The sequence below is a fragment of the Lytechinus variegatus genome, chromosome 11 (genome assembly GCF_018143015.1).
Source record: "Lytechinus variegatus isolate NC3 chromosome 11, Lvar_3.0, whole genome shotgun sequence".
NCBI classification, from domain to species: domain Eukaryota; kingdom Metazoa; phylum Echinodermata; class Echinoidea; order Temnopleuroida; family Toxopneustidae; genus Lytechinus; species Lytechinus variegatus.
In genome coordinates, this window is record NC_054750.1 from 6,620,363 (window position 1) to 6,634,712 (window position 14,350).

The window sequence follows — 14,350 nt, forward strand, 5'->3', positions numbered from 1 at the left end:
GTATTAAACTTTTTGTCAGGAAGTGAGTCATAGATTCCACTTTATTCTCTGACTTTACTTTCATATCTTATTTTCCTGTAATTCCAGTGTACTTTATATTTTATTTTCTTTAGAAGCATGTACAGTATATGGCATAACATGGCAATCTTCACGTTTATGGGAGCAAGTCTTCCTCATCAGGATGATAGTGATAGCTTCCGCTTTATTCTTTGGCCCGTATTCTGAAGTCGGGTTTAAAGTTGTGGTTTAAGTATGGACAGCCAATCGTTACATAAATCACTAACAGTAGAGATATCATATTTCAGCTCATTTGGCTCTCAAATCATTCATAATTGTCCATGAAGTTTAAATAGATGATTGTCTTCACCATTGGTGAATCAGGAAAGAGCACAGTAAGCATAAGAAACATACAACTTAATAAAAATGTTGACACTTTTGGCTTCCCATAATATTTGCACAGAGTTAGACAATGGTCTAAGTTAAACCTGACTTCAGAATACGGGCCTTTGACTCTAACTTGATATCTTCTTTTCCTGTAATTACAGTGTCCTTTATATTTTTTTATCTTTGTTTCTTTAGGAGCATGTATTGCATAACATCATGGCAATCTTTACGTTCATGGGAGCGAGTCTTCTTCGTCAGGACGACAGTCATAGCTTTCAGATCATCCACAAGACTGTCCAGACTGTTATACCTGCTCTAGTCAAGGTATGTGCTTGCTTTGTGATATCAGCTCTATCCAAACCGTAGGAAAGCAAGGACTAAGAGATTGAATCGTTCATAAGTTATGCGCAACTTTGCTCATGACTGATGGCCTGTTCTTTTGCTAAATCAGATTTCCGCAAAATGCCCCTTTTTACATAATGATAATATAGGATATTTGTATATTGCACATATCCAACTTGTCTGTTGCTCAAGGCACTCCTACATTACCCCAGAGCCTATATCATTCCTGGTGCTCACAGCTTTTTGAGGAATTGTACAGGTACCCATTTACCTCACCTCGGTTGAGAGCAGTAAATTGTGAATCAGTTTCTTGCTGAAGGAAATTTGGCTTTGGCTGGGATTTGACTTCATGACCCTGTATTTCAAAGTCCAGAGATTGATCCACTGGGCCACAACGCTCCACATGGAAGAGAATTCCTATAATCCTGATCATATTTCAACAAATGGTTAGTTTTCTTTTACTGAAAATTATTTTGTGCAGATTTTTCTTTTGAAAAACTACCATCAGAAATTATATATGATAAGAAAAAACAAGGACTATGAAAGCAAGACAAGAGGGTATAGGCAATGGGTGTTTTGCAGCCACTGCTTTTGTAGTCTAGTATCACCTGCATTTTGAGAAACAGCAAAGACAATATTGAAGCTATCTCTGCCAAGACTATAGGCTACTTTCAACAGGTGAACTAGAGATTCTCAAATAATGAGAAAATCATGAGTGATGTACAGTGAGCATAAAAAATTATTTTTAATGACATCAAAAGCAATGTAATAAGATTTCTTTATCTTTACAATATTTGCATGGAGCTTTGTGGCTCAGTGGATTAGACTTTGGACTTTGAAACACAGGGTCATGGGTTCACATCCCAGCCATGTCGTTATTTCCTTCAACAAGAAATTTACCAACATTGTGCTGCACTCCACCCAGGTGAGATAAATGTTTACCTGGCAGGAATTTATTCCTTGAAACACTTGAGTGCGTAACGGCAGTTTGGTAAACCCAGGGAAATTATGCTGGATTTATTGTAGAGTGCTTGGAGACTCCTGACAGAGATGTATTATGCACCAGATAAGCTAGGATAATTATAATTATTCGTATTCATTTTACATTCTCCTATTCCAGGCAAGCAAGGACCAGTCTCTTCCATCGTCCTTGGCAGGCAACCTAGAGGATGTTGTTACCATGGTGATGCAGACGTTTGTTGATGCCTTCCCTCACATCCCGGAGCATCGTCGTCTGCCTCTCTTCACCCACCTGGTTCAGTCTGTGGGTGGGGCAGAGTATCTGTGGAGGGTTATCTTGTTGCTGATTGGAGGATATGCTACCAAGGGAGCTACGGCTATGCTTCCTGAAGAGACAGAAACTAAGGTATAATGATTATAGTTATTTTTATAATTATCAGCTTCATTATCCTCACCATCGTCATGATGATCATCGTCAGGCCTGATTATTTCAATAACAATTACATCCATCACCATCATCATGACAATCAACATTATCATCGTCATCATAAGTCATCTTCAATAGCATTAAATATCACAATCATCATTGTCATTATGAAATCTCAGCACATCACAGCATCATTTCAATCATCATCATAATCACCGATCATCCTATCATCTTCATCATCGCCATCATCACCCTAATCACCACCACCGTCATCATCACCATTATCATTCTAATTATCACCTCTTTTGAATGATGATGATGATCATCATCTTCATCATCATCATTATCTTCAGCATCATCATCATTATTATCATAATCATTGTCATCACAATAAACATTTATTGATGCAGTATTATCTATATCAAGTGTTTTCTCACTGTCCTGCAGATTCGTCATATTCCAAGCATCTTCATGGTCTACTTGCATTACCATGTCCTTTCATCTTTAGTCTTTCCCTACTTGTCATACCAGACCCTTCTAGACTATTGTACTTTCTAAGTTTGAGTGTTTTCTTGCTGCCCATCTGCGCCAAGTAAATCTGTTTATGAATACAAATAATTCATTACCTGTTGATGTCAAATAATGATCTTTGTCATTGGAAATCAACTAAGATGTCTTCCATCAATCAAATCTTTGTAATTTATTTAGCTGACATTGTGATTGAATTTGTCATCCTCTCAGGGTCCGGGAAGGAATCTAGAGTTCTGGCTGACGCTGTGTCATCATTTTGATCCTGAAATCCAAGTGGTCAGTTTGACTAAGATGCTGGCTTACCTCTCAACTCTCAAAGGAAAGAAAGAAGGTAAGCGCAAACAGAAGAGTGTAGAATAGATTGGCGTTGGGTGTTGATATGTGTTAGATGTTGATGAGTGTCAAGGAAAGACAGAAGGTAAGCTCAAACAGAAGAGTGTTGAATTGAAAGATTGGTGTTGGGTGTTAATAGGTGTTGATGGGTGTTAATTATTGAGTGTTAGGGACTAGATGATGAGTTTGACTAAGATGCTGGCAAACCTCACATTTGTCTAAAGGAAAGACAGAAGGTAATCTCAAACAGAAGAGTGTAGGATGGAAAGATTGGTGTTGGGTGTTCATAGGTGTTGGGTGTTGATGGGTGTTAGGGACTAGATTATCTGTCTGACTCAAGATGTTGTCATACCTCACAACTCTCAAAGGAAAGAAAGATGGTAAGCTCAAACAAAACATTGATGTTGGGTTTTCATAGGTGTAGGGTGTTGATGGGTGTTAGGTGTTGGGTATACTGAAAATATTTTCTGTGAAAGATTACAGATTACTTTTGTTCATGAGAAAAAAAATTGATTTTTAAAAACTCTCAGTTGAGATGATTGTGGATTTTTCATTAATACAATACCTGTAATATTTATTACAATCACTTCTATAATTTAACAATTAGATTGACTCTTACTTAAAGGGGAATCCAGCCTTGGCCATAGAATGTTGTGTTGGGAAGGAGAAAAATGAATTAAACAGAATGGTGAAAGTTTGAAAGAAATCGGACAAGCAATAAGAAAGTTATAGCTCCTTTAAAATTGAGATCACTAATACCATGTAGATATCAAATTGGCAACTGGGTAAGTAAATTATGACAAGGGGCAAGGACAACTTTCCCATAGGCCATGTACTTTATTATCAGGGATTTGTGGTTTTCTCCTAATTACCCATTCCCCTGGGGCAGTAATCTAAATATAACCCAGGTAGTATATTGTTTAATGTCCTCATGAAAGAAAAATACAATTTGAAATAAAACTTTTGGGGAAAATGACATTTTAGCCATAATATGTATTGAAGTACATGGAAGAGTAGTCCTTGCCTTACATCACTATGACATCCCATATGCGGCCAATTTGAAGTCTCCATAGGTATAGTGATTACCAATATTTACAACTTTTAAAAATTCATAACTTTCTTGTTATTTGTCCAATATTGTTCAAACTTTCACCTATCAACTTGTCTGATTTTTCTTTTTCTTATAAAAACAAGTTTTTATTTGGGTTGGATTCCCCTTTAAAACATAGAAGTTGGCAATGAAATAAAAGTATGCCATTTGAAAACTCCAAAGTGAAATATCTGGAATCTCTTACATTTTTCTTCTCTCACCTAGATATCCCCAAGACACCATCTCGCTCTACCAGGTCAACACGTTCAACAGGGTTGACCTCGGGGTCAAAGGTCGCACCACAAGACCTGATCTTTGATCAAGAGTCTCATAGTCCAAGGCAGCTGAGGCATTTCAAATTCACATCAGTGGGATTCTTATCTCAGCTTCTTACAAGTGATCCATTTATTTCACAGGTAAATGTTATGATCTACTTATAAACCCTTGGGTATGGAGGGATTAGATTAATTGAGTGGTCAGTGGGGTAAATGCTTGTTCAAGTCCATCCCAACAAAATGATGACATTTTAGAATTAGGCTTATATTCCACAAACAAGTGATCAAATTGAAGGTCAAGTTCACCCCAGAATAAATGTTGATTTGAATCATTAAAGAAAAATCAATCGAGCATAATGCTGAAAATTTCATCAAAATCAGACGTAAAATAAGAAAGTTATGACATTTTGAAATTTTTCTTCTTTTTCAGAAAACAATTGATTAGAATGAGCGATTCAATGATGTCCCTCACTGACAAATTGTTTGAATTATACAATATTTCAATTTTTACAGATTTTACAATAATGGTCAACTTGACTGAACCATTAAATGTTAAAACAATGGTATTTCCACATGTTCAGGGAGAAATAAAACTAACAACGGCGAGGAAATTACAGTGTTATGCTTGATTGATTTTTTCTCTTTATTCAAATCAATTCTTTGTTGGGGTGGACTTATCCTTTAATGATGTCACTTCCTGTTTCTTATGTACTTTATTGCATGAACATATGCAGTATTTCATTTTTGCTTATTTGAAAAGAACGGGAGAAATCAAGCTTTTTTTATATTCTAAGGAGGTAATTTAGATATTGCTTATTTGATACTTTTGCTAAATCAAATGGTCTGCAAAACATAATTAAGAATGAAATCATATGAAAAAAAGATGAAGATAATAAGTTTTGAAAAATTATTGTTTTGTTTTGACAGCTTGTGAATCTATCTGAGGAGAAATCAGCAGCCATGCAGGCACTTTATCAAAAGTGAGTCAAGTTCCAAAAGATTATATGATTATTCCTAGTCTTAATCATGTAGAGTACATGAAAACGGTAAAAATTGCATAATTAATCTGCATCTAATGACAGTCCCATAAACTTTCATATTCTTGTCCAGTATATTTTTATTCATAAGTTTTTATATTCCACTTAAAAAAATCCTAGATTTGTGCAATAGTATATTCTGCAATGCAAAAATTTGTTTCCATAGGAAAATTAAATTTTGACAAGGAAAAATACCAAAACAGATACAGTCATAGGTGGAAAAAAGAATATCTTTGAAGAAAATCAAAATTTTGAGTTCTAATACCATCAAATTATTTCCTGTCCCCCCCCCCCCAGTTTGAAATTCATACATTTGCATTAAGACAAGAGTTTAAACTAAGTTGCTGTTGTAGAATAATTAGAAGAAAGATAAGGAGGAGGAAAGATGGAAAAGAAAAGTTGAGGCAAAGAATAAAGGGGATTTTTTTTTCGAAGATAAAACAGGAGAGCACAAAAAAATGCCATATTTTAATTTCAAGCAGCTGTGAAGGTGACTTTCTTGAAATGGGGAGAGAAGCAGATGTTTTTAGTTTACAGGGAATCTGCTTCTCCTAAATAATCAAAATACTTGTGTGAAATTCACAATATAATTGACAGGTGCATGATGTAATTTGCTCTCTTGTTTACTTGGAATGCAGTTTAAGGGAAGCATGCTGTTCATTTCTGTACAGATGTATATTACAGGAAGGGTAGTTCATTGCATTTTTGTGAAGTCAAGAACCTTTAACTCAAAAGGAGGTCACAGGCAAATTAAAGAATCAAGTTATCTCTGTATGCCCTTATTCTCATTTCTATGTAATAATTGTTTGTTTAACCCTAAATAGACTGGGCTATTTCAACGCCTAAGAAGACTGGGGGGGGGCTGATTCAGCCCCCTTATGATCTTGGCTGTCAATCGCGCGATCCGACGAAAATTGGCACACGCATTATCCATGGCATTATCTACAAAACGATAACATCAAATTCTGCAAAAAATCTCATGTCTCATTAATTATGCTAATTTATGCGTAAAATCATAAGTTTGCTCTAATTAGTAAAATAATGCCCCTGAAATGCTAATTTTTGTTTCACATACTCTAGATAGGCATCTGATCAAATTTATTTTTAAAAAATTTCAACATCACATTTATTTTCTTATGTATTCTATTGTTTTCTAAATTTCTAATTTATTTCTTTGTTTTTTATTGTTTTTTCAATGGAAATTGTCGGGGACTTTATTTTGACCATGAAAAAATAAAATTAATTGATTTTAAGCAGTAAAAGAAAAAATAATGATACATTTATGAATTTTGGCTAAAAACACTATTTGCATTGGATTTGTACACAAATTCACGTTTTTGAGTAATTTGGGGTCTGTATGCACTTACGAAATGTTGCGTAATTTCGGAACCGCATACCCAGGGGTCTTAATTTTGCTCTCAAAAGTTGCGCGAGACTTGAAAGTAAAAAGTCAGCGAGTAACGCGGTCAAAAAATTTCGCGCAGCAGATTTATCGCGAAAAATGTTGAGGGGGCGCTGAATCAGCCCCCCCCCCAGTCTTTTTAGGGTTAAACTTAAATGCAATCAAATATGTTCAGCAATTATATAAATTATATATTTACAGTCTTATGAAAAAAATCACATATAAGAATTTAATGTTGGCATTATAAAGGATAAATTCTTAGTATTAAAAAAATTATAACAATTAAGGAAAAGATTATTATCTTTTGTTAAAAGAAAAGGAATATTGATTTCAAAAAACAGTTCTGCATTCAAGAAACATTTGCAAACTTGATAGCAATCTATTAAAAACTGATAATTTTGTAAATTAAATCTCTAAGATGAAATAGCAATGACAGCTGTCTGATTAAAGAAACAACTAAATCATCAAATACTACTTTAATATTTGTGTTTACATTTACTGTAGGCTTCTTGAGCAGACTCTGTGTTACATCACTCATGTAGCCCACTGTATTCAAGATAACAAGGATCCGAACACTGCTAAGTTCTGGAGAGCTCTTCTTCACAAGGCTTATGATGTTTTAGACAAGGTACGGTGACTAGGTTATTGCCTGCATATCACAACAAGACTGTACGCGCTGCTTTCCTGAAAGGGGCGGCGACGATGGTGTTGTCAATGTTGAAATCTTAACCAAGGTTTAGTTTTTGAAATGTCAGAACTTGAAAAGTATATGGACCTATTTCATGAAACTTGAACATAAGAGTATTCAAGTGTCACTGGTCTTGCAAGAGTTTCAGGTCACATGACCAAGGTCAAAGTTCATTGAAGGTCAATGAACTGTGACCGTATTAGGGGTTTCAACATTGAAGTCTTAACCATGGTTACATTTTTGAAATGTTGTCATAACTTTGAATGTAAATGGATCGATTTCATGAAGCTTGGACATAAAGTAATATATCACAGATCATCTTGCACAAGTTTCAGGTCACATGGCCAAAGTCAAAGGTCATTTGGGGTTTTAAAAATTGTATTTTGTCCTGTTTTATCCTAGTTTCCAAAGTCAGTACTGCTGCTGTATTGGATTGCATAATGCAGGCAAGACTGCTAGGAGAGTTCCACTTGTTTAGTCTTTTCATGCTATGTAACAGTTCATTCTTTTCATAATACAGACACCACCCACATGTTTATAATGAGAAGCTTGCGGGTTGATCTTTTCTTCCTAAAACTATACAAGATAGCACAGCCACAAATAAGAATTTAAAATTTAAATATCTGACTGGAAAGAAATACTAAGTGCAGTGAAGAATAAGAATTAATAAAAAGAAAAACTGTAGTGACTAAATAAGGTTTATAATCACTATGAGTGATGTAGTTGTGATACAATCACTTGTTGTACATGTACTATTATACACCTTTGCCTATTGAATTTGGGGGCAAAATAAATGAATTAGTTCATAATTTTACAATTAATGATTTTTTTTAATCGTCTCTTTTACCAGGTTAACTACCTGCTACCTGCCAAGGTGTTTATTGGTGTAGTATCAGGTCTGATCTCGAACCGTCTCCCGACCGTCAGGAGGAAAGCTATGGAGCTTCTTAATAACAAACTCATTCAAAACAAGGATGGCTTCGAGGAGGAAGAGGTAAAAAATTAAAAACACTTATCTTGTTTTTATTTGGTTACTATTTTTTGGAACCTCAAGGTGACTGGTTTAGGTCATTGTGCTCCATTATTGTCCTTCGTCCTAAGATTTGAACCACTCAGATTACAGAACATTATATACATGCATATACATGTACAGGTGTATATGATACTCATAATGATGTCATCTTTCTCGCATGCATGGAATGACCAGGCAAGTTAAAGATTGCTCATAATGTATCACAAGTGATTCTTGAACAACATCAGTCCTTCACGTCTATAATTTCGTGGAGCTCAATAAATCGCTCTCCGTGAGGAGCTAAAATCAACTCATTACAATACATAACATTCTTAACATTGTATATATGCAATAGCTGTGTTAGCTATTAATTACTCTGTGGTGAAACTAGGCCTGGGTCACGTCAATACGTTTACAAGATGTCGTTCGCGCTCCTGCTAAAAAAACATTGAAAAAAAATTGCTAACATTTCACATTTTACATCTTTAAATCCATAATTCCTTGAAATTACTTTGATTTAGTTGAAAACTATCAGAAAAAACGAAGAATATTCACCACTTTCCCGACTCTGATTTGAACTTACCTCGGTAAATATTGCAGTCCCACATGTAGACTTCCATGGTGTTGCCATGAAAATCTACATATGCTACTGCAATATTTACCGAGATTAAATTAAAATCAGAGTCAGGAAAGAGATTAATATTCTTCATTTTTCTGATAGATTTCAACTAAATCAAAGTAATTCAAGGAATTATGGAAAAAAGAAGGCTATTTCATGGATTTAAAGATGTGAAATGTGAAATTTTTTCAATTTTTTTTTTTTTTTTTTGAGGAGCACGATTATTTGCTCTCCTAATTTTTTTTAAGGAGCGCCGGCGCAATCGCGCTCCTCAAAAATGAAGGTCTGCAACATGAAGATAGGCTCGACTCTATTTTTTTTATTTATTACTTAGCTTTTTTACAGATATGTGGGAGGTGTAAGTTATATAAAAATCCCCCCCCCTAAAAATTGTTTACCTGTGCATTTAAGTATTGAAATGTTTATTGTTGTGCTCAACTGAACACTTGGTCATAGAGTACTGTTCTTTGGACATCATTCTTGGGCTTTTTTCACAGCACACATTGCTAATGTTTAGCTCTGAATGCCCTCATTAATATATATCATATTCTTATAATCCTTTACAGACTGCTATGCTACTAGCTATGCTTGATACGTTGATTGTCATCGCGAAGTCATCTCGTGAGAACCAGGCTGAAATGGATGAGCTAGACATCAATCGCCAGACTGCCCTCTATAGTCTCAAGTTACTCTGCAAACTGTTCGGCGGTGAACATCGAAAGCAGTTCACCAAGGTGATGGAGGTCGCACTTGATGTTGTCATGGAGACACAAATCAATAACCAGGTAGAATTTTTGTCCCTTTTTTGTCATGTGTTTGAAATTACAAGAAAATTTGTTATTTCAATCTGTTAAAATAAAGCATATGAATTATTTTACTCCATTTAGATTTTCTTTTTAAACTTTAAATTGCCAAATGGACTGTGCTTGCTTAGTTTTGGTTAATGTTTTAAAGAGAAGCGATAGTTGAGTCGGTAGAGGGGGGGTGGATTCTGGTGACCTCTGTTTGATTCCCACTTGGTGCACTAGTGCCTTTTGGTAAGGCATTAATCCTCATTACCAGGTCCCTTGGAGAAGTCGTTGGTCCTCTGGTTGCTTACTTACAAGCATTCATGCTTTCTTAGCAATCAGGTAAAAAAATCACTACCATTTTACCATTAACCAAGATTTTTTATATTTGCTTGTAGTGTTACATTTATTTTCGGACTCCACCCACTATGGTTGGAAGTTGCTTGGGACATATTATGCTCATGAGGTCTGTTCATTCATCCGTCTGTCCGCCCAGTTATTGTTCTCACCAACAATATAAACTAAATTTTACCACATTCATATATTTTCAAGGTTCACAACTTAACTTTCAATTTCTCATGTCGATATTAACAGTGCAATAACATTTTCCCTTCACAGTATTGAATAAGTGCATCATATCAATGCTGTTTTTTTTTCTTCCCTTTGTTCTTTATAATAGGTGTTAGCTAGTGGTTTACTATGCTTAGCTGAAGCAGTTAGTAGTATCAAAGCCCATGCTATACCCTACCTCAGTCGATTCATGCCTCCTCTACTGGATACACTGACAAGCAAGACTCATGTAACAAGGTTTGTTTGAAATGGATAATTCACTTAGAATGTTATTTCACTTGAAGAAATGAGAAGACAAAAAAATGGTTACAATATAAAACAAAATGTTGCACACAAACCGCAGATTTAATGTCCCCGCTGTGGTTGCGAAAACTTAAAAAAAATTTCTTGTCATACAACTCAGGTTGCATGACAGTTTTTTTACGACGGGGCTAAAAGTCTCTTCCAAAATCAACTAGCGTCGTAGAGGTCTGTTTTCATCATTGAGCAAAGGTGTCTATTTATTCATGACAATTATGATAATATTGTGACTTGTAAGTACCAATTCCACTCTGTGAAGTGCTCAATGCGTATAAAGAATTAAGAAGTAAATAAAGGTTTGAGAAGATTATTGAAAAACTCAACAGAGATTGAATGATTTCAGATTAATGTCAGCTATTTTTTTTATTTTCAGCTTATTTTGTTTAATTCACCTGAACTTTGCTCTAGGATCTTTTGCAATTTTAGCCATTTTCATTCCTGGTCACTCACACCCCTGTTTCATTTTCTTCTTTATTTTTAGTTCTGACCTCCACCTTCTGAGTACAGTGACAGCCATACAGAAGATCTTGGAGACTCTCCCTCACTTTCTCAGTCCTTATCTTGGTCAGCTGCTTCAACAGGTAACAACTGATCCATGAAATATTTGGCTTCAGTGATAAATGATTTTCTTCTGAATTTAATCCCTGCAACTTTGATTAGAAACTGTTACAGAACAATATATTTTTGGATTTTTTTTTCGGAATACTATTCGAGTCGACTTTTCCATCCTTGATGTCACAGTTCATTGACACAGATCAAGCAATCTCTTGGGCGCACCAGTCAGCGAATTGACTCTACCGGGCAAGTCCTGAGAAGGGACGGCGCAGGCACAAATCCGCATTCCGCTGGGCACGTGGTTTCAGGAAAAGTAGTGAGCGCAGCGCATTATCTGTATTTAAGTTCAGATTAAAAAATGATAACTTCATGTAGAAGGGTAGATTATCAAGATCTCAGATGTTGATAATTTAATCTTGTACACAGAGTATAGATAGACTTTTGTTACCTACCTTTTTAAATGTAGGATATAAACAAATGTTCAAGGCCTTTATTTCGAATCGTAAGTATAGAGGGAATTGTTTTATCCTCGGTTGTACTGGCCAAATTACTATTTTTCCCTCAGAGCTTCGCCCCTCGCGGTTCGCCCCTCTGTAAAAATAGTAATGCCAGTCCAACCTTAGAAAGTATTTCCCGCTATACTTACTCAAAGCCTGATATATTTTTATACTATATTTAATAAATGGATATGATGTTATTCTAAATGTGATTTGATGTTTTATGCATCCTCATAGATCTGTATGTACATTATGCAGAGCTGCCAAGTAGTACTGATTTTCTGTATTTAGTACTGAAAAAAGAGAAGAATACTGATGGTTTCATACAAAATACTGATTTCCTAAGTTTCTGTTTATGTGTTGTCCTATGGTATTCCTGTAAAAATACTAATTTCCTCATCAAAATACTGATTTTCAGCTTTGAAAACACTGAAATGTCCTTGTTCAGGTTGGCAGCTCTGATTATGCATGACTTCAAGCACGTTTGGGCCTCGTAACAAAAAGATCATCATTTCATGCACATGTTACTCAGTAGACTGACTGGGAACAAATCAGAATTTTTCCTTCAAAATAGTGATGAAGCACTAACCTTTGTTTTGTGCTCGAGCATCATCATACTCTTGAAAATATGTTTTTCATCAGAACAATTTGAACTCGGTTATTTTTAGATTGAAATTCTTCTTGTTATCTGTCATTAGAACATCAGGTTATTTGTCAAGATTCAATTATGTTTATAGAAATTTATTTACCATGTTTCATAAAGTTAGGGTATCTCATTGAGCACAGGCTAGGGTCACCAGTCATTAAATTAGTACAATGGCATATTTCTGCACCATGCAACACTGATCTTTTCAGGGTTATTGTTTTTTATTGATTTGCCTGCAAGATATTTCTACTTTTGAATATTTTCCCAAGGTGTGTCGTTTGTCCGGTTATCGGCAAGATGAAGAGAAGTCTCAGCTGACGCTACGTTTGAAGGCATGTCGTCACCAGCTCTCCACAGCGCTACCCCCAAGAGTACTCATCCCTGCAGTCAGTGAATGCTACAAAATCAGTGTGACAGATAGTCAGGTAAGGATGGAGAGAATTACTGCTTAAGATGAAGGTGATAAATGAAACACTTGTAGAGGATAATCATTATGATGATATGCAAGATTTATAGGTAAATGTGCATATTAAAGTCAACCTTCCGTAAGTTGATTATCGAGAGCAGGTCAAAGCAATGTTGTAGACTTGATTATGAAAAAAGGGATTATGTACTTCTTCAAGTTATTTTTACAAAGTTGCCACTATAGCAAATAATACAGTGTCATTGTTTCATGCAGTGCACATTATCATTCCAGCTTTTGGTTCCGACCCTGATTAGGCGCTGGAGCATCCAAGGATTAATGGCAATTTATAGATGTGTAGATATTGACCTTGGTATCAGGATGTACCTGTCAATGCCATCAAGGACTCCTATTGTCTAGAAAAAGACCATGTGATATGAGAAAGACCCCTCCATGAGTCCATGTATTTTTTTCTGGAAATGTGTTTTGAAATGGAATGTTGGACAAGATTATATTACATTATATTATTTTATATTATATTATATTACGTTATACCTGTATAGAAACCATCTTTGGAAACCATTAAATTTCATGAAAGGTATTACAAGTAAACCTCTGTCGTCACAGCAACCAACTATGGTGTCCCATGAAGATGTAATGCAGGCAACCAGGGTAGTTATGCTGCATTTATGCAGAGCACTTAAAGATGGCACACACATAGGTTTTGAGCTCAAGATGTGCAAGACACTTTTCTTGCATTTGTCAAAAATGGTGTTGCCATGGTAACCACATAATGAAAAAATCCAGGAATACACATTGTAGATCAAACTGCTTCCCCAGTGTTTACCAAGTGCTCATGAAATTTGGCACAAATATTCATCTTAGGGTAAAGACATGCAAGATTTTGTAAATGGGTTGGAATCTGCATTACCATGGTATAGGTATAGGGTGAGGGTTTTCATCACCTTAAGTGATATTTCTAATTACTATTGTCATTAAAATTTATTTACGTTTATTTTATTACAGTCTAGCATCGGTCCTTTGATGTCCATCTTGAGTGACCATCTTGACCAACTACCCAAAGAAGATCTCTTGAGCCATCATCATGCTACGGTCAGCCTCTTCCTACAAGCTTTGGAGTATCGGTCAACCCACGCAGAGGTAATTATTTTAGATATTATTCATTGACATCATTGTGCCGCCATCTTAGAGGCTAAAGCCATCGCATTGCATATGTTGGTGATCTGCAGCTGGCACATATCTGACAACTCCATTTACGTGTATTCCTATATCCTCTGAGGGAGGGCGCTTATGTCATATGCATATGGTCTATTGGAGAGATGTTCTTAATCCTTAACTTTAAAGATCTCATGTCTTTGGGGTGTGGTTGGTTTGTCCGACTGTTTAAAAAGAATGGGAGCCTGTCAGTATCCCATCTTACACTCAGTTTCGATACATTAAAATTGCGCTGAAATTTTGATTGATCTAAAT

The 14,350-nt window shown here is 35.6% G+C and overlaps 1 protein-coding gene across 2 annotated transcripts in view; it reads left to right on the top strand.

Moving 5' to 3' along the window:
* The window catches only part of LOC121423481 (HEAT repeat-containing protein 1-like), an 82,258-nt gene that overhangs the window by 62,121 nt on the left and 5,787 nt on the right, over nt 1–14,350 (top strand). For both annotated transcript variants that reach the window (XM_041618830.1, XM_041618829.1), the window contains exons 28-39: nt 580–708; nt 1,847–2,092; nt 2,855–2,975; nt 4,293–4,483; nt 5,270–5,322; nt 7,286–7,409; nt 8,320–8,463; nt 9,667–9,885; nt 10,568–10,695; nt 11,240–11,339; nt 12,726–12,881; nt 13,886–14,020. In XM_041618830.1, the coding sequence (XP_041474764.1) occupies nt 580–708; nt 1,847–2,092; nt 2,855–2,975; nt 4,293–4,483; nt 5,270–5,322; nt 7,286–7,409; nt 8,320–8,463; nt 9,667–9,885; nt 10,568–10,695; nt 11,240–11,339; nt 12,726–12,881; nt 13,886–14,020 (1,746 nt within the window). The remainder of the gene's footprint in view (nt 1–579; nt 709–1,846; nt 2,093–2,854; nt 2,976–4,292; nt 4,484–5,269; nt 5,323–7,285; nt 7,410–8,319; nt 8,464–9,666; nt 9,886–10,567; nt 10,696–11,239; nt 11,340–12,725; nt 12,882–13,885; nt 14,021–14,350) is intronic.